The 21,931-nt window shown below is 40.8% G+C and overlaps 1 protein-coding gene across 2 annotated transcripts in view; it reads left to right on the forward strand.

The window, feature by feature from the left end:
• LRRC2 (leucine rich repeat containing 2) overlaps positions 1-14,405 on the forward strand; it is a 1,468,862-nt gene extending 1,454,457 nt beyond the window's left edge. For both annotated transcript variants that reach the window (XM_044064216.1, XM_044064215.1), the window contains one exon: positions 13,516-14,405. In XM_044064216.1, coding sequence (XP_043920151.1) covers positions 13,516-13,565 — 50 coding nt within the window. In that variant the 3' untranslated portion in view covers positions 13,566-14,405. The remainder of the gene's footprint in view (positions 1-13,515) is intronic.
• Positions 14,406-21,931: the final 7,526 nt, after the last annotated feature.

Here is a 21,931-nt window from a genome sequence, read left to right on the forward strand (position 1 = left end):
GTTTATGGGTAGATCCAGCTTTAGTTTTTTTAATCATATCAACCAATTGGTTAATGATAGTTTGAGAACTATATGCTGTATAAAAACATTTATAAAGTCTAAGAAATCAATAATGATGAAGTCATTGTTTATTAGTTACATTAGAACTAAACCTGAGTATGGGATAAGAATATAGGTTCATAGGTAGGTACTAGGCTTTCGGCCCTAGGGCCTTTGTAAGCCTAGCCAACAAGGTTCTCTGGCTTTTGCCACCCAAGAAAGTTATTTTCCTGTGGCCCTGTCGAGCAGAGTCAAAAATTCATTGAAGCTTCCCTGACTGGGAATCAAACCTGGGCCATGGTGGTGAGAGCACTGAATCCTAACCACTAGACTACCAGGGACTCCTATGGAAACCTTATAAGAAAACAAGCATGAGTAAACTGCGAAGGGTACAGCGGAAATATACCAAGAACATCCATGGATGTGAAAATTTAAATTATACTAAAAGACTATAATATCTGAACTTGTACAGTGTCTCATTAGATATTTAGAAGGAGACCTTATTCAGGTATATAGGGCATTTAGAGACAACTACCTCTGGGAATGTTTGGGGTTATCAAAAACTAGTAGAGAATCATCAGACAGCCTATGCAGAAGATTCTATAGGAATGAGAGAAGTGCACTAATTGGTTCTTTGAAAGAGTAGCTGATGCATGGGATAGACTACCAAACTACATTAAAGCAAGCACTAATTTAGATATTTTTAAGAATAGCCTGGACACTTATTATGGTATATTAGTATATTTGTATTATATTGATATATTAGCAGTCTTGAAGTGCATCATTGCCCATGCTTAAAATATTTGTATGCATTTATGTGTGTGTGTCTGTGTGTGTGTGTGTGTGTGTGTGTGTGTGTGTGTGTGTGTATATATATATATATATATATATATATATATATATATATATATATATATAAAGTGCACTTTTGTATCTTTTATAATTTTACTTTGCCAGAGCCAGGTATGCTGACATAAGGTAATGCCAGCTGCTGATGCAGCTGTAGCAAAATCCTCAGCTGAAACTTAAGCTACAGGAGTCATGTGGTTCACGAGATATGAGTATGTGGCAGTGAAACCAAATATCTGTTCTACTTTTGTTTCAAAAGGGCCTCCTTGGGCTGTACTGATTATCCTGTCCACAAGGTTCCCCTGAAAATATATCATGAGTGAAGTACTTCAACATTATCAAAGGGAGATTTAATCAGGTGAACACTTGCTTTCCTAGTCTGCTTACAGTCCTTGACTCCCCATGTAGAGGGTGAACAACTGGGGTCTGAAGTATAGGGACCCCCTTGAGATTGGCTGAATTCTTCAAAGGAACTGGCTTTGGGGTCTTCAACTACACTTTACTGTCTCACAAAGATGAAAATACTATCAGATTTATAAGGTACAAACAAACAAAACAAGAAGAAGCAGTTGAAGGACCAGTTTGGTAAACAACAAATACAGCAGCAACAAAACCCAAAGGATCCACCACGGCAGAGTATAGGTAAAATCTTTAATAACCAGGATAAGTGCTTTCAAGTAATCCAACTCTTTTTCAAATCCAAGTACAAAACATAAAAAAACACAAACCTATTTAAAAACCACATTCAACCAATAAAAATGCAATATAGCACACACCCTCTAGAGGTACTGTAGTTATTTCCTTGTTTCACTTGAAAAAAAGTTACTGTTTGTCGTTTTTGCATTTAAGTTACCTGTAACACAGTCGCAGGCTACACACTCAAGTGCGCTAGCCTCCTCTGTGTATTTAAAGTCATTTAAGCTCTGCATTTCTGTTGTTTCTGAAAAAAAAAAAAAAACACAAAAAAATTCCTTGTTTCCCGCCTTTCTGAACTAGTCTAGTCTAGTTTTCAGGCTTTGCTGAATCCAGGACTGTGGTAAAAGTTCCTGTGTTGCCCTTATCATACTTGGATAGTTAGGTGGCTTCCTTGTTCACTGTGAGAGAGGGAACTCTGAGCAGCCTATCTGTCCCTGTAGGAGTGGTCCCAGCCCAGCAACTTGTAGCTCATTGGCCATTTTGGGCTAATTTCTATCCTTTTTGATCTCCCTGGTATAAAAACCGCTTAGTGCAGTTTTGCGCTTGTATACAGCTCAGCAAACTCCTCACGGTGCCCTGCAGAGTCCTACAAGCGGCCGAGAGACAAAAGAGAGACTTTGGACTTGATTAAGTATTGTTTTTGCTTGTTGTTTCCCTGAAACGCTAATTCTGCCTAAAACGTGGCTTTTCAGCGCTTCTGTGGATCCCTAGTGATATCTGCATTGCTTACTGTACTTATTTCTTTGTTGCACTTGAAAAAAGTTGCTGTTTGTCGTTTTGCATTTAAGTTACCTGTAACACAGTCGCAGGCTACACACTCAAGTGTGCTAGCCTCCTCTGTGTATTTAAAGTAATTTAAGCTCTGCATTTCTGTTGTTTCTGAAAAAAAAAAAAGCACAAAAAGTTCCTTGTTTTCCCGCCTTTCTAAACTAGTCTAGTCCAGTTTTCGGGCTTTGCTGAATCCAGGACTGTGGTAAAGGTTCCTGTGTTGCTAATTTCTATCCTTTTTGATCTCCCTGGTATAAAAACCGCTTAGCGCGGTTTTGCGTGGTCTGCGCACCACGCAGCGCCGTTTAGCTGCGGTTAAACTATTCCAGGCTCCACGAAGTCTGCACTTCAGTTTTTCCCTTGAAACTTGAAACACTTCAACCCAGCACTAGAAATAAGGCAATTTAAGACAGGCACTTACTAAAACTCACTAAAACTAGCACTAGCTTACAGCTTGCACTTCAGCCCTACACTCAGGAAGTATAAGGCTCTTTACTCATCCAATCAGCAATACAGTCCCAACCATCTATTCAGGCATGTTCAAGGGACAGCTTCAGGTGTGCTCTCTGGTCCAGCTGGTGAATCTGGGCATCCTGAGGCAATGTTGCAATTGCCTCATGTACACAGACAACCCCCTCCTCCTCCAAACCAACACAAACATATGTGAGAGATGCAGCTACACAGCCATACTGGAGGCTAAGCTCTCTCAACCCACGACTGGATCAACCAGTCACATGGAGAAGGGCAACACTAGCACCACATTACCAGACTCACATAGACCAGCCATAGCCGCACCAGAAAACAACTCTCAGATACACGCAAAAACATACTCGGAGGCTCTAAATAAGAACCTGCCTAGACAACAGAGACCTCCTAAGCATACACCCAAGCAACCCCTACCCCACAACAGAAACCAGGTAACATATATGTCACAACGTCAGTGTGCCAAGCAAAAACAGCCCCTAAGGTTAAATAACACACCTAACACACTGGTAATCGGTGATTCTATCATCAGGCACACAGACATCCCACTCACTAGACTGAACAAGGAGAAGGTTACCGTAAGCTGCCTGTCGGGTGCAAGAATCCACCACATAACACATGCACTCAGGTCACTCCACAACAAGTACAAATATGACTCTGTCATTGTACATGTTGGCGTAAATGACCTGAGATGTACCTCCCTGGGCTACATGAAAAGAGACATGGAGGAGCTCTCTGACCATGTAGCCCAGGCTGGTATGACTCTGACTCTGAGTAGCATCCTGCCCTCACCCAAAATGATGCCAGCATACGAAGAAAAAATGATCAGTTTCAACAATTGGTTAAACTACTGGTGTCATTCAAAGGGGATCCAGTACTTGTCAGCCTGGGACAACATGCTTGACAAGCCACGTTGCTTCGCCAGAGACGGCTTGCACCTGTCGCCCCTGGGCTTTTGAATACTGGCCAAGACTCTTGCCGCCCCAATACTGCCTTTTTTAGGCAAGGCTCAAAAGACAAACCCGCCTCCATAAACAACAATAATAAAAACTGAGGGTAATGCTGCTCAATGCCAGAAGTCTAAACCTCAAAATGCACGCACTCAAGGCTCTCCTTAGTATGGAAGAAATCAACGTATGTGCAGTGACAGAAACATGGTTCAAGGCTCCAGAGAGCACCCCAGCACTACCAGGCTATAACTCCTACCATACCTTTAGGTCCCAAAACCAGGACCAGAACACAAAAGGAGGGGGTGTGTCCATATTCATCAAGAACACCCACACCTCCAGGTTAGTAGCACAGCACGCGGAATCTGAGACCATCCAAGTGCAATTGACAGCGGGTAAATTGACTGTTCAATTTATAGCTTGCTACAGATCTCCAACCTTGTCTCAGGACCCTCATGCAGCATTCCTGAGAACATTAGAAAGTATGAAGATTTTACCCAACACCATGCTACTGGGTGACTTCAACTATCCAAACATTGACTGGGAAAACTACTCAAGCTCAAACGCCCTAGCCCAATGCTTCCTTGAGTTTATAAACTCAAACGCCCTTGAACAGCTGGTCACCACTCCCACAAGAGGTGACAACATACTGGATCTGGTCATCACCAACATGGGGAACCTATGTTCCATACCTGAGGTAAACTCATCATTGGTAAGATCAGATCACAAACTAATCACACTGGACATCCACATCCCCCCCCCCGCCACAGTCAAGGAAATCAAGGGTAAAAAACTTCTCTAAAGCCAACTTCACACTCCTCAAGACCGAGGTGGGAAGTTTCAAAGCTCCCAATCAAATGGAAAATGATGACCCATCGGCAGAATCCTTTACAAGTGCATTCTATGAACACCTTCAAGAATGCATGGACCGAGCCATCCCAAGTAAAACCAAGACCAACTCCTCAAAAAAGAGGAAGCCAGTCTGGTGGACCACGGCCATAAATAAACTTTACAACAGAAGGAGGAAACTCCTGCAAGATAGAACAAAATCCCAAAATAAGAAGGCATCTCTGATTAACATCAGTAAAAAACTGTGCTCCCTCATTAAATCATCCAAGGCCAACTTCAAAAGAAAAATAGCCAATGACTCTAAGGATAACCACAAGGCCTTCTTTAACTATGTCAAGAGTCTAGGGGCAAACTCTCAGATATGCTCCGAGCTAGTGCATAATGGCCATAAATACACTGAACCAACCGACACTGCAAAATCCTGGCTGACAAGTTCAGTGCAAACTTCACCCCCCCCCCTCCACCAAAGGGGCTAGCACCCATCCCAGAAGAATGTGGCACTCCAGATATCTCAGACACATAAGTAAAGAAAGCCCTTGCAAAGGCCAAAAACACAGCATCAATGGGACCAGATGCTATCCCAGGTTGTGTCTTACATGAGCTTCAAAATGAACTAACCCCCCATCTCAAATCACTATTCAAACTCAGCCTCTCTACAGGCTATGTACCCAAAGAATGGCATACAGCAACAGTCGTACCACTCCACAAAGGTGGCGCCACAACTGACCCTGAGAACTATCGCCCTATAAGCTTGACTAGCTTGGTCTGCAAAGCCATGGAATGCATTATCATGGAGCTCATTAACAGGGACATTGGGAACCTCCAGACACTGGACCCCACCCAGTTCGGCTTTGTTAAAGGCAGATCTTGCCTCCTGAACTTGGTCGACTTCTTCGAAACAGTCACCAAGGCCATAGATGAAGGGAAGGTGGTCCACACAGCCCATCTGGACCTCGCTAAGGCGTTCAACACCATCCCACACTCAGGAATCATAGACAAACTCACCAGCTTAAATATCAACACCCATGTCACGAGATGGGTTGCCAATTGCCTCTCAGACAGAACCCACACGGTAAGCGTGGCAGGCGCCATGTCTGACTCCAAACCAGTCACAAGCGGAGTTCCACAGGGCTCAGTCCTGGGACCCCTCCTGTTCGGTAAATATTTCTCCGAAGTACAGGCAAAGGCGGAGGGACTATGGCTAACCAAGTTCGCAGATGACTGTAAATTGGGTGCAATAATTGACTCTCCAGCTGACACAGACATCCTCCAAAAGGGTCTCACAGAGACAAACACCTGGTGTCAAAGTCACGGCCTCAAGCTAAATGCCAAAAAATGCATAGTAATCCCATTTGGGAAAAACAAAGTACCTACAAACTACCACATAGATGGGAATCCACTAAGTACAGAAGAAGTAATTAGGGACCTGGGTACCCAAGTAGATAGCATGCTCTCCTTTGATAACCACATAGCCAAAACGGTCAGGAAATCCTTCTATGTGGCACACCTGATCACAAAGGGTTTCTCATCCAGATCCAAGGAGATGATTGTGCCCCTTTACTCCTCACTCATTAGGCCCATAATAGAGTACAATGCCCCATTTGGGATGTACCTCACTAGACACCTGCAACAACTAAAAAGACCACAGAAGTACCTCACTAAGAGGATAAAGGGCCTTAAACAATTACCCTATGAAGCACGACTAAAAAAGCTCCCGCTCTTCTCAGTCTCTTACCGTCTGCTCAGAGGTGACCTATGCCTGACCTATAGGGCCATGTCAAACCCTGAACTAATGGACATGCTTCACCTCAAAAAAACGAGATCCCTCAGAACCACTCATTCTAACGACTTGAACCTATGTACAACAATAAACAGGACATGCTGGAGGGATAGATTCCTGCCCCAGCGACTCCCCTCACTCTGGAATAGAATCCCAATCCATATTTGACAGAGCTCCTCTCTGACCCTCTTCAAGAGAAATCTTGATGAGTGGATGGGTAATCGTAAGTTCTACCCTGGGATCACTTCAGGAGCCCTGTTGACAGAGGCCCAGGTTACTAATCTAATGGGGAGGCGAAAGCCATCACTCTGTGGCTAGGCTTATAAATGCCCATGGGCAGATAGCCTAGTACTTACCTATGAACCTATGAACCAATCAATTCAATTTCCAGGGTCTACGCCTTCTAAGAACAGGCTTCAGTGGTAAAACACTATTAAGCCCAGGCACTCTAGCTGCCTGCAGATCTACAATCTGGTTTATTTCAACCTGTTCTGTTTGGAGGGAAATATCACCCCCTCTCCTGGTTAGTGTACATAACTGCAGGACCATAAATTTAAAAGTATGTCCCAAATTCTTCTTAACATGCTGTGCCAGTGCATTATTCTTACCACCAGTCCTTATAGCTCTGCAATGTTGTAGGACTCTCTCCTTCAACATTCTATTGGTTTTGCCAACATAAAATGAATCACAATCTTGGCACTTCGTTAAATAAACCAGGTTCCTGGTAATACAGTTGGCAAAACCTTTCAGACAATACACACGTCCAGTAACAGGATGTTGAAATTTATTAGACCTGTCTATAAAGACACAGCCTTTACAATGTCCACACAGAAATGTTCCTATTCATTGTATTCCCAAACCATACTGCCCAGAAGTACATCCCACAGAGTCTTTACAGAGCAGTCTCTTTAGATTAGTTGCATTCCTGAACCCAAAGATAGGAGCCAAACCTACAACCTCCTTAATGCCATCATCTGACTGTAGAATCTTCCAATTCTCATGTATAATTCTCTTAATTTTTTTCACATCCCTATTGTGACCAGTAGTCAACCTTGGGCACCCACTATTATTCACAATATCCATACACCCTCTAGTCCGAGAGGCTAATTCAGGAGTAGGACTTCCAACTCCACCACCACCAAACCAAGGTCTTGCAGAGGTCTGCTGACACACATGACGTTCCCGTTTGCCATCCTTATGGCTCCCTGTGAGTAACCTCTTTCTTCAAAGCATGACAGCAGAAACTCAGTCTCTCTATCATACACATCATCTTGGGTGCACAGTCTGGAGGCATGCATAATTTGCCCTTTCATAACATTGTTAAAAACATGTTGGGGGTGCATATACTCCCCCTCTCCAAGTAGGTGTTCTTCCAGCAATCTTTTCTATAAGTCCTGGTCTGCAGAAAGGAAGGCTATTGAGGTAGTGGAATAGTTGACAGTAAAGGTCAAATAACTAGTGCTCGGCTGTAAATAAGCCACAAAATCTGCCAACTGTTCTTCTGACCCCTTCCAAACAATAAAGAGGTCATCAGCAAACCTCTTGTAGAAATAGATTATATTTCTCTAGATATTATGGGGACCAAGGACACAGCACTCCACCCACTGCGCCAGCACCAAGTTGGCATAAGTGTTGGCACATGCCGTCCCCATGGCTACACCCCATTTCTGCAAATAATACTTCATACCAAACGTAAACACATTGTTATGCAGAATAAGCTCAAAAAACTGCATATCCGTGTAGTCTCATCAGGACCACATACATTCTTCCCAGTCAAAAAGTCACTAACTGCTTTAATCCCACATTGTTGGATATAATAGTAAATAAACTAATAACATCAAGCATAACCAAGATCAAATGTCCATCTGGCTGCTGATCAGACATTTGTGAGTATAAAGAAGTCAGAAAATGGGGGGTGTCCTTTAATACCACTGGTGCAAACTCCAATGCAGGTTTCAGATGCCTCTCAACCCATACTGACATACAATCTGTCACCCAGCCCCTGCCAGAGACTGTCGGCCTCAGTGGTGGATCCATTCTATTTTTATGCACCTTCTGTAGTCCATTGATCATGGGTATAACAAGATCCGTTGTATTCACAAAATTATGTTTCTCCTCCATAATCACCCATGACCTAAACAGCTCTTCAACTCTGTCATTCACATTTATAATGATCTTTTTAACTTCACACATTTTTACTTCCATGTAGGTATCTGGATCATTAAGCATACATCTCATCTTCTTTTCATATTTGGTACTCGCTATGATCACCTTTATCCACCGGTCTGATGATAATGTCATCCCTACTCTTAAGTTCTTCAAGAGCTTTATATTAATTGTTGGTCAAATTATAAAAGTTCCTCCTTTTCTGCTCATGAACAACTTTTGTTATCTCACCTTCACAAGCCCTAATGGAGGTATCTACAACAGGATGCAGGGCAGGATCAAATACACTCGGCTTTCTAAGCCTCATTGCATTGTTAACATCCTCCCCTCCAGTTCCAAACATACATTTCAACATAATACTTCTCCCAAACAGCCGTAAATCCTTCACAACCTCACTTAGTCTTGGGGGTTGTGCAGGAATGAATGCCAAGCCTTTATTTAACACAGTCATCTGTTCACTACTTAACTCGATGCCAGAGATATTCACCACCAACGTATCCTTAAGACTTCTGTCTTCCTCCTCTTCCTGCTCTGATTGTCTATCCTCTCCCTCGACTGGAAGGCTTTCAGTCTGACTGGCACCAGAAACACTGGAAAACCCAAGCCAATACAGTATTGCTGTTTTGGTCTCACCCCCAAATTCTCTCTGGAGGATAAAGGCTCTTGAACGCTCTGTGTAGGAGGCAAACTGTTCACCAAAGCACCTGTCATGGCAGAGCCCATTGCAGTACAATCCACTACTAAACCAGTGTTGTTATGCTCTTGTTGATTAGAAGAACCCCTGTCAGTCATGGGAGCAGCCATCACTCCTGCCTCCATAGTCCTATGAATACCCTCAATGTTACGAAGTTGATCTGCAGAAGTCTTATTAGAATTAACAGAGATGGGACAATGTGCACTTGTGTTTATTCTTTCCTTTGACCAGTCAAATATGTTCCCTTTCATGAAATCACTATAGTCTCTCCTCAACTTCTTCAATTTGATCTGTTTAAGATTACTCTCATAGGCATTCAGGGAGCAGAACAGCTCATCCATTTTATTTTCACAAGCTTCCTCTGCAAACCTTGATGCTATTCTCGTCTGTGTAGCTTCCACTTTTTGTGTCAACGAACTTACTTCAGGTTTGAAATAACTAATTAATAACTACATATATTTAAAATTCATCTGCAGGTTAATTTATTGCCACTGTGCCAGTAATTCTGGAAATGTATTCCCATACGTAGGCAAACATAGCACCCTGAGGCCACGAGGCACTATCCAATGGTGCAGGCAAGCCTCTAAGTGATAGCACTGCCATTTGAGCTGCTTTAGCTTAAACAAGTCTCTCTCAAATTGAAAAACAAACCTTTTAGCTCTTCATCATCGGCAGGTAAGGCAGGTTCTGTACAATCTTCACTTGCAAGATTTAACAAAATAAATGGATTAGTACCTTGTGCCAGCAACCGTCAGCCTCATTCTCTAAACAACCATCCATGTGTGACTTCTGGCTGATAGCCAAGTTCAATTTTAGCAAATGGAGTAGCAGTTAAAACATCAGCCATGGGTTCTGCTCCCTGTAGAACCAGGATACAAACAAACAAAACCAGAAGTAGCAGAACTGAAGGACCAAATTAGTAAACAACAAATACAGCAGCAACAAAACCCAAGGGATCCACCATGGCAGAGTATACGCAAAATATTTTATAACCAGGATAAGTGCTTTCGAGTAATCCAAAATCCAAGTGCAAAACATAAAAAAAACACAAACCTATTTAAAAACCACATTCAACCAATAAAAATGCAATACAGCACTCACCCTCTGGAGGGACCAATCAATTCAATTTCCAGGGATTATGCGTGGTGGATCCTTTGGGTTTTGTTGCTGCAGATTTATAAGGTACAAGGGCCACCATGCTGGTGTTGATTCAGGCTGTTTGTGACAAGTTTTACTATGTTTATCAATGGTAGTGACAGTCTAAGGCCTAAAGCAGCAAGCATTCTGCAATCTCCTATGGGAGAAATGACAGGGGCTTGTGTGCAATTTCCTCCTTTTGCTTCATTGTTGTGAGTAACTTTGTAAAATTTGCATCCACGACGGGAGGGGGGATACCTGGGTAATACTCCTTCTTGTTCTCACAGTTGGACGTTAGAATGTCTGCTATAGGGTCTATTTGCTAAGACTTGGTTAGGGCTTTGCAAGGCCTTTTGGGGTTGGTTTGGAGATGAAGAAGAATGCAGAATGTTTTGGTTCACATTCTTTATGAAAAACTGCAGGAGTTTTGTGGCAGTTCCCTCATGAATAATCTGTGGTTCCTCCATTTTTTCCACATGGGATAGGTGCCAGGGTTTGAATGAGTGTAAATGCTGGAACTTGTATATTGTGTGGTGATAAACATGGCGGGTGGTAGACTGGAATGACATCTGCTGCTGTATTGGACAGAGAGTCAGGCCAGGCTCCAGAGCTGCCACAGAGTAAGCTGCCAAACAGGAGTTACCATCACTGAAAGGGGAGATACTGAGGGATATATGATGGGTATATTTGTTAGGAGTGTGATTGTATTCACTGCCAGGTAGGGAGCTTGGATGTAAGTCATGAAAAGGATGGCTGGTTCCTCCAATATTGGTTGTGAAATGAATGCTGGGTTATGTGGTACTAACAGCACTGCTATTAACAGCTTGAAAAGAAGGTGATGGAATCCGCATCACCAGGGGGACCATGTAATACTCAAAGTGGCCTGACAGTAAGGAGATCACCAATGCTGAGAAGAAGGTGGGCAACACTGCTGGCAACCAGTGTAGGTCAACCAAAAAGGGCATGGAGTCCAAGTGTCAGCAGTCTCTTGTACTGGACAACATGGCTATCACTATCTTCTCTCTTATCTCCCATGTACCCTGCACAATAATTTTAAATCAATCAGCAGTGCTGAAAACAGGGTGTAGTGGGGTCTGGGTGGAGTACCTTTCTGCTCCAATATGAGGACTGCATGCTGAGAGAAGGGCTCTTACAAATGATTACTTCCTTCTCTTCCATGGTTGCCTCTGTGGATATTTATTGGTTATGACTAAACTCATGGGTACTATCTTGTAAAGGAATGGACCAACACCAAAAGAAGGCTCAACTTCAGGGTGCCTGGTTGCTGTAACAGTTTGCATCATCAAGGAAAATGACATTAAGGATCAGCTTTCTTCACTACAGCCTTCAACTTCCTGGCATTTGGGGATTACATGCAGAATGACTGGGGGAAGCACTTGTAGTGGAATCCAAGCTTCTGGTATTTGAGTAGTGGGAGATGGCTTATCTGAGGAGTTTTGCAGTGACCATGTAGTGAGGGCTTGTTTCACTAAATGTGCCATTAGTTTATATTAATTATATAATTGCTTGTCCATACTAAGTCCATGATAGATAGGGCACATGGAGATGCTGAGCCTCAGTAAGGCAAATCGCACACTTATAATTTGTGGCTATCTGGGCACCACTGAAGCAACGATGGAACAGGAGCCAAGGCATTTTCAAGCTGATTTGCAGGATAAGCTGAAGCCTGTGAGCTGATGCCAAGAAAAAAAAGGAAGAATGACAATGTAATTGAATACAAGAAAGATGAGCCACTGAGGAAGAATTGAGTACCTAATTAATAAAAAAGAGTGAAATTCACACACACACACACACACGCGCGCGCACACACACACACACACACACACACACACATGCACTCATGCACACATACGCACGCACACATGCATGCACGCATACACGCACGGACACACACACATATACACACACACACACACACACACACACACACACACACACACACACACACACACACACACACACACACACACACAAATAAAAAACTACAGGAGCTTGGTCAATCAACAGCTATAGACTGAGACTGTTTTTCATACATGAACAGCAAAATTAGCAGTGAAAAACTAGATTCCAGCGTGCACTAGGAGATATTGGGAGGTTGGGAGTTTGGTGACAAGAAAGAGTCGGAGAAGTTCACCAAACTGAACTGTGCTAATTCCAACAGCACTAAGTCCTAAATGTTTCTGTGAATATCCACTCATTTCAAGCTCTTGCATTACATGTAGGGAAAACCCAACATAATCCCAGTGCAACGGGTTATACCCAACCAAAAGTAAAAAGTAAACAAAAATAAAATAATGCCATCTGTCTGCACTCCCATCTACATTTTATAATCCTCTCCAAGTTCACAGTAAGTGCCTTCTGCACAGACTGAAAATGGAATTTTTCCTAGTCCACCTAAAATGAGATTTTACATTATTCTGGCAACACAGCATTACAGAACAATGTTTTCAGTCAACTAACTTGCTGCAACACCAAACATGGCTGATACTGTTGTCCAGCTCACATTGCAGTTACAGACTTCTTTCATGCAAATATATTTGTGTTTCAGAGCTTTGATACAATGTTGTGAATTATAATCTATCACCTTATATTGTACCAAAGCGATTCACATCTAGATACAGTCCTCTGAAATCCCATTCATTAAGGAAAGTCAAAACAAAAATCAGTTACTGGGACTGGTGACTGCCAACCTAGTCTTACACTATGTATGTGCATGTGCATATGTGTATGTTCAGACAAATATATATATATATATATATATATATATATATATATATATATATATAGGTTCATATATATGTGTGTGTGTGTGTGTGTATTTATAAATCTGTGCATTTATGTGTATTATATATCTATAGATATGCACACACACAAAAACAAAAAAAGACTAAATAAAGAAGTTTCATTAGTGTCACTTCAGCACACCACACACTCATGACTTTTAAGCACACAGTCTTTTTGCCGTTCATGTTAGAACATTCTCAAGTTATGTTTAGCAACAGCATGTTAAAAACATGAAAAGTCCAACTGAGTGTACTTATTATTCAGACGTTAACAAATCTGTTCTATGTCTTTTTTTTCTCTAGCAACTGCTCCTTCATCCACAACAAGAGTTTCACTAAGTTTGCAGCTATAATGTTGAGATCTGTCTAGGTCAACCACCGAAGATAATGAAGAAGGCACGGGGACATCTGGCTGATAGCTCCACATAATTATATGGAGGAAGTGGGCTTTGTAATCTGACACATGCAAGCCATGGTGCTTGCATTCTGTAATGGCTATGTGAATTTACTTCTACAGCTGAAGTATCAGAAAGAGTCACACATTTTTCCTGCAATGTAGACATATGCTTTATTTAGTTATCTGTGGTGGTGGATAAACAAAGAAAGACATTAAAAGCCTTCTGATTTAACCACCTGTAAGCTGTTTCCAGAAGCAGATTTCAAACACTAGATCTGTAGCTATGGAAACAAAACCATACATCTATGATTGATTTCTAGGATAATTCCATGCGAAGTCTGTTTTAAGAATCTAATATTTGCACTTTTTCGCTTAGGCTAAAACTTGTGTGTTTTGTTTACTATAATATTTCTGAACTAAAATTTTGAATTATTGAAATGCTAAAGTTTTTTTCAAGCATTTTAGGAAGCTGATGTTAAACTGTTAAATCTTCATGAAAATTTTATTCTGAATCAACTCTTCATTTTTGCTACTGAACCTTGTTCAGGCCTTGAATAAGCACATAATATATAAAATATTGCAGTGCATATTTACATTCAGGAAGGAGTACCAAGGTTGCCTTGTGCCAGCGAATTAAATGTAATACCTCTCAGCATTATTTTTGGATGCTTCCTTCTCTGTGGGCTTCTACAAGCAACCTAGAAGTAGAATTCAACAGCCCTAATGTTTGATTTGATACTTGAATGACAGTATTAATTTAATCCAAACAGCATGACAAATGCATAAGTGGTATTGAACAATGACAAATTATTTTGTTTTCTTGGTTTTATTTGTATAAGGAGGTTTACAAGGCACTTTTATGTTGTTTACCTTTGTAAGATGTTGAAATTTGATGTTTGTATCAAGAATTGCTGCACTTTTGCTTATTTTGATGACATTTTAAAAGTAATGGAATAATTTTGTTTTATCCTAAATAGTAAATAAAATGTTGATTATAAATGTAGTTCCTGTCCTCACAGAATCATTTGTTATTCATGCCTCATAAGCAGATCAAAGTAAGTAGAATTTTCAGGATATGCAGCTGTGACACAGAACTGTCAACAAGGAAATGATGCGTTTCTTAAGGAATGCAACTAAAATCTGTCATTTGAATGTTAGTAATTTAAATAATTTGTTCTGGCTTGATAAAAGAAACATTTTTTTATATAATTTCTGTCTGTAAAGTGCAGTGCAATTTGAATTTGTTGGAAGTAGCTAAAGCAGAATAACATAAGTAGTGCATCAGTTAATATTGTAATGTGGAAGGGATTTGCTTTTTGGATGCATCTCCTTTGATGTTACTGCAATGCCATACTTAAACAGATTATTATATTGTATTACAACCTTTGCATTAAACGTAAATTTAATTGTATGTGCTTGGCAAAGTCATTGTGTAAAAGCTGTACTTCCTGCCACTATGGGCAGCCTTATGTGTGCTACAAAACTCCTAAATGCATCAGATTTACTGCTCGGGTCTGTAGCACTTGAAAAACATTCTGGTCATCAAGCTTACTCTTCACAAACTTTTGGTGGGATTCACATCAATCATTGTTGTCAAGGATTTGTATACCAAGTAGAAGTTTGAAATGGTTGATGGCGATTCAGATCAAATTCTCAAATCTGAATGTTATGATTAAATAATGGAGTAACTGCCCAGCCACAGGACATTGCAATCATAATTGGAGAAACTCTCTGTACAGACTTTGGAACAGGAAAAGACATAACACAGTGGAGAACATCCCTTATATAACTACATCTGTGCCTAATTTTGCTGTCTCAGAAAAAAAGCAAAAAACTCAAATTCCATGAGACCTGACAATACACGATGGTTTCCTATACAGAATTCAAGAAAAATTAAATAAACGGTTATCTATTATGGTAAAAAAAACTATTAGTAGCTGCACATGTCCCTGATCTATTGTGACATGTTGTATTGGTAGCAATTAACAAAAGGTGGTGGGGCGGGGGTCACATCAAATCAGAAGAGTTCTAGACCAATCAGCCTGACCACAAGCTGCGTAAAGTCACAAACAAGAATCATAACAAAGTTTATCCAGAACAACATGGGGACCTATTTCTGTTTTATATGGAAATGTATGGATTTGTTAAGGGAATATATTGCCTTTTGAATTTTGAGGCATATTTGAAGAAGGACTGGCAACACATGATGCTTGTCTTGCCCTTTTAAGGCATTTAAAATTATTCTTCATAATGTAATAACATGACCAATTAATGTGTTAAATGCCAATCCATATGAATTTCAGTCATATATTCCTTGGTTACCTGTTTTAGGTTTAAGGGAAGACACAGCCAACCAAGCGCTTAGTGGATGCAAGGCAGAGAAAGTAATCGCAAACTGGACATCAGCCCATTGTAAGACTTCCTCTCTCTTTCTCTCCCTCTCACTGTCTCACACATAAGTACAATAACAGAATAGATTGGTGAGGTATAAAATAGTAAAATAATTATTAATTGGCAAAAAGGACATAAACAATGACTACAAAATAAAGGGTCAGATCTTTAAAAAAATGCACCATCATAATTACCTATGGATAATAGTAGACAACAACTTGAACTTTTACTAGTCTGATCTAACAAAGACAGAAAAACCTGTTCTGTGGACTACCTATTTCTAAAAGTCATGTCCACTCATTTCAGGGACTGAATACAGGGCAACATTCTGTAGGTTGGAAACAAGTCGTCTAAAACAATTTGAAAAGATATAATTCTGAACTTGAAAAATCATGGAGTTGGAAAATCTGAACTATACAGAAAGTCTTCAGGAATTGTCAGAGGATCATAGGAACATATAAAATACAAGGCAACAGAACTAACTGACCAATTGTACCTAGCCAGTACCCACCCTTAAACCTTTTATCCTTTTTCAATGATGGGTAGACCAGTCAAACCTCAGGCAAATTTGTGAATACCTGTCCAGTCATCTAATTGCTGTTTGAAGGAATATAATGTATTACACTACCAGTTGATTAATATGTCCAGTGAAGTACTTCCAAGTGACTGCATTGTATTCTATGATTAGCCTAATTAATGCAGAATACAAGGGAGCAATTACTTATTTAGAACTGGACAATGTTCCTTTTAAAATTAGTAGGACTTTTTGACCACTATAGTAACATGATGATCAAAGGAGAGGGACTTGTCTACCCATGCTCCAGGGCCTCTTACAACATCCTCTTTTTGAACTGGGGTGTTGTCTTTGCTAAAACCTGAGGGGAGAGATTGCCTGCTGAATGTGACAATATTGCACTTTTTTGCATTTAATTTTAGCCCATTATTTGTACACCAGGTACTGACAAGTGTAAGATTAAGCCTGGGGGGGGGGGGGGGGGGGCTTGATATCAGAGGAAAACTTTAGAATGGCACCTAATTAACAGTCATCCACAAACGTGGTTAACCAGAGATCTTGGTTTGTGATCTGGATATCCAAAAAGTAGATTCGAACTACCAAAGTTCCCAGTACAAATCCTTATGGAATACCACTGGTCACCTTCATACTCTGTTAGGAAGCACCCACTACTCTCACTACATGGGTTCTACATTTAAGCCAATATGTTATCCATCTTACTACATAGGAAGCTGTCTGAAGAGCATTTTGCTTGTTTATTATGCTAGCATTAGGAATGGTATCAAATGCTTTTCCCATGTTGAGGTATGAACTCTGTCAACAGCCTGTGTTACCCCATGAAAGAAGTAACCTGATTCATTACACCTGATCTACTCTTGACAATGATGAGCTGTGGCAGGTCTAGTCTGATAACATTTTTAATATCATAGTTAATCAGGTCAGTTATGATATGTCCTACAGTTTTGCAAATGAGATTTGTCAAACTGATGCCTGTAATTTCTGGGGTAAGTGGAAGGGCCACCCTTGTGAAGTGGCATCACAACTGCTGTGTGCCAGACCTCAAGGATAAAGGCAGTGGCTAAGCTCAGGCTGATAGTTAAATGAGCTGCTCTGCCTGGGCCTGTTTAGCACTATTTATAAAGCACCCAAGTATATTATCAATTCTCATGCAGGATGTATTTTTAGCCTTTGAAACCACCTTCAGTATATGTTCTTTATTGATGATGGGGGTGTCTGAGATCTTTAGGGATAAGTGGGCTTTGGATAGCTCTGTCTAGGATGAGGTTTGTACTGAATTTCTTTGATAATATATTGTTAATATCCACTGGATCCAGTAGTGTAGCTAGGGTGGGGGGATGGGGACAGCTGCCCAGGGAGCAAAGTACTGGGAAGATGCGATCATCTGATCTCAATTGTTCTTTAATACATACCAGCTTTTAATAGCAGTCAAACCTAAGCTCTGTAGTGCTTTGTGTGCGGTCTAAACTGTAACATAGCAAGCTGTTTGCTGCAGTTTAAAAGTAAAAAAAAAATCTTTCTTTTTTTTAACTGAAACCCAAGTGATATAGTGCTCTGTGTGGGGTCTAAACAGTAGAAGCTGTTTCCTGCATTCATAGTAAGCAGTTTACTACAGTTAAAAGTCAAAATAAAAAACTTGCTTAAAACATATGCACTGTAGCACTCTGTGCAAGGCATAAACTGTAGCAACTGTTTACTACATTTGTAGCAGCAATTTGCTACATCTGAAAATGAAAAAAATATGTATTTCTTTTGCGTTTTTTATTTTTTAATTCAAATGTGAAGAAGTTAGGCCAGGGACAGGCCAGAGCAGGAGGAAGGGTGAGCATGTCATTTATCTGGCCACCTGGTTAGTGTGACAGCAGAAGGAATAAACTTTTTATTTATTTATTTAGTTGCTTGTTTGTTTGTTGTGTTGTTCTTCACTTGAAGAGATGGGGAGGGGCACTGATTAGATACTGTCTGCAAGAGCTGAGTTGGTGGGAATATGGTTCAAGCCAGCAATGCTTCTGACTGGATCTGATTAGATAGTTAAGCAGTCAAGTGTTCCAAATTGTGCAGAATTTTCCATATTTAACATCAGCTTAGCCCACTGTTCCACATTGAGCAGTGCTGGCTCTGTGTTGCAAGTATGATTGGCTTGTATAATGCAATTACAGCCAATCAGCATTGTGGTATACCAGCCAGTCAAGTCACTGCTCCTAAGGCAAATGCAGCCATTGAGGATGCAGAGAATTTTTGGCCAATTGCATGTCGCTACTAGTTTTCACTACACTGCAAAACCTTCAAAAAAGAGAGGTCATCCTTCTGATTTCAAAGAATGCTGCTATGGTTTTCATTGTGGTTTCCTTATCTGGTCCTGAAGATTGAATTGACTCTGCTGTGGATGTATGAGACTCAGGACTACCAGCGGGACACGGTGTCAGGGACTGGGCAACAAAGCGCTGAACAGTGACTGTAATGCATCAGGGTACAATGACGGTATACCTGACCACAAAACAAGATTTTTTTGCTATTTTCACTGTTTGCAAAGTAATTGTTCTGCTTTTTCTATTTTCCCACCAAGCTGTGTTCTAAATAACTGATTTGTTTGCTGTTTAAAACATTCTTTAGTGTCTCCTTGCTGTTTTTCTGCTGTTTAAAACATTTTTAGTTTTTAGTATCTCACCACTGTTTTTCTGTGTTTAAAGCATTGTTTTGTGTTTCCTGCCTAAATTAGTGTAGCTAGTAGCTGTAGCACAGTCCAGGTACAGGTTTGCTGCATCTGGGTCTGTTTGTAGTGACTGTTGTATTCTGAGCATATTTTCCAAGCCATCTTTGATTAAAAGGGGCCCTTCTGCAACCTTGTGAGAGATTTGTGCTGATTGGAACCTGTCTGGTAAATGGTGATTGGCATAGGGCTTGGAGTAAGCACCCTCATTTGTTCTTTTGAATTTTTTTAAAGTTTTTTTTTAGTTTTTATCTCCTGGTGTTTAAGCCCCACATTTGAGCAGGTTTCTGCTAGTTTGCACGTCGTGCAGCACCACGCACTGCTAAGAAATTGTGCCCCATAGCAGTTAATTTTGACAAATTTTCCCTTAGATACAGCTGTAGTACATTAATGTAGTCCTCATCTTTAGTACATCTCTGGTCTAAGAAGTATTGCTAGTGAGCTGGAACTTATTGAACCACCAGCCAAAAAGCCCATCAGAAATACCCATCTACACAGCACCTCCTAGACCAGTCCTGAAAGCACTCCCTTTGTGATAACAGTTCTTCAAACCTAGTGTTATGGACAACTGGACTACCCTTGTTTTTCCTACAGGTCTTGTTCACTTGGGTCTCCTCAGGCAGTGTAGCAACTGCCTCATGCACACTGACAACCCTCTACTAATAACCCAATCTAGTACAGAGTGTGAGCGATATATCTACACCAAGAATCTTGAATCCCTGCTGTCTTGCACTCAAAACAGTAACACGGAAGAGATTGTCAACTCACCCACCACTACTCATGCACAGAGTACCACTATTTATACACATAGTACACATGCAACACATAAATCAACATACACAGAGGTTCTCTCAAGAAACTTACTAAAACACCAGAGAACTCCAAAACAAAGATTTCTACAACTAACACAGTTCCCATAGCACCCAAGACATATAGCAACACTAGTGTCTCACCTACCAAGCCCTTAAGGTATAACTCTCAAAAAACAAATGTTCTTGTCAATCGAGACCCCACAGCGAGACACACAGATGTCCCACTCACCAGGTTAGATAAGGAGAAAGTCATAGTCAGCTACCTGTCCGGTGCCAGGATTCATCAGGCCACACATGCACTCAGGACTCTCAGCAACAAGTACCGTTATGACTCTGTCATAGCTCATGTTGGAGTGAATGACCAGAGATGTACCTCACTGGACCATATGACCAGAGACATGATTGAGCTCTCCGACTATGTGTCCCTGACAGGTACATCCCTAGCCTTGAGCAGCATATTACCCTCATCTAGAATGTTGCCACAGTATAAACAAAAAATGATTGATTTCAATAATTGGCTTAGCTTTTGGTGTCATTCAAAGAGGATCCAGTTTCTCTCCAAAAAACACAATACGAAGATCTGAGGAAGTTCACATTTAATGAACAAAAGTGCTTATGTTATACTTTTGTCATATATAAACAATCTCTTTACTTTTGGCTTTAATTGAGGAATTAAAGGTTGAACATTTTGTATGAATATTAATTCAGTTTCTTCGTGTCATGGCTTTTGGAGTATTAGTTTGTAATTTAGAAGCACTTTCTGGCTCAGGATCCAGTTTCTGTCAGCCTGGGATGACATGGTCGACAAACCTCACTGCTTTCCCAGAGGTGGTTTGCACCTAGCACCACTAGGATTTCGGCTGCTGGCAAAGGCTCTTGCCTCCTCTATAGTGCCTTTTTTAAGCAAGGTCTCAAAAACAAAATTACCAATGTGAAAATTGCCAGCCATAACAAAATAAGGGTTATGCTGCTAAACCCTAGGAGCTTAAACCAAAAACTGCACACCATGGAAGCATGTCTATCACTGGAGGATGTACATGTCTGTGCAGTCACAGAAACGTGATTCAAGGCCTCAAAGAGTACCATGGCCTTGCAAGTCTACAATGCCTTCCACATCTTCAGACCACAAAATTAATGTATGAGAACCAAAGGATGAAGTGTTTCTGTCTATATTAGAGATAAATTCACTTCCTGACTAGTTAGACTGGACAACTCCATGGAGTTACTCCATGTTCAGATTACTGTGGGTAAGACCCCAATTCAAGTCCTAGATAGTTATAGATCCCCCTCCATGGATCATGATACACATGAGGCCTACTTGACCAAACTGGAGTCAATTCAAATATTGCCAAACACTCTGGTCATGGGGGATTTCAGTTATCCCACCATCAACTGGGAAACCTTCTCTTGCCCTAAATCACTAGTGCAAAAGTTCCTTATGTTTGTTGACTCAAATGCTCTAGAACAAATTGTTCAAACCCCACCAAGAGGAACAAGAATACTAGATCTGGTCCTCACTAACATGCCAAACAGATGGACCACAGCAACTGTCGGACCTTCATTAGTTAAATCTGACCACAAATCAGTTGCCTTCGAATTGGCACTAACACCAGAACTCACAAAGTGTGAAGTCAGACTAAAAAACTTCACCAAAGCAAACCATACCCTACTAGGGGAAGGTATAAATGCATTCCAAGCCCCACCCCAGCTGGAAGTGTTCACTACACCAAAGCTTACACAAAAACCCTGTAGAATCACTTGTATAAGTACATAGACTCGTCTGTTTCAGAGAGAATAAAAGCCAGAGTCTTAAGTAAAAAAAAAAAAGCTGCCCTGGTGAACATCCAGCATCAACAAACTTTACAACAAATGCACAA

This window comes from Protopterus annectens, chromosome 2.part2 (genome assembly GCF_019279795.1).
Source record: "Protopterus annectens isolate FY-2018-M chromosome 2.part2, PAN1.0, whole genome shotgun sequence".
In the NCBI taxonomy this organism is placed as follows: Eukaryota; Metazoa; Chordata; order Ceratodontiformes; family Protopteridae; genus Protopterus; species Protopterus annectens.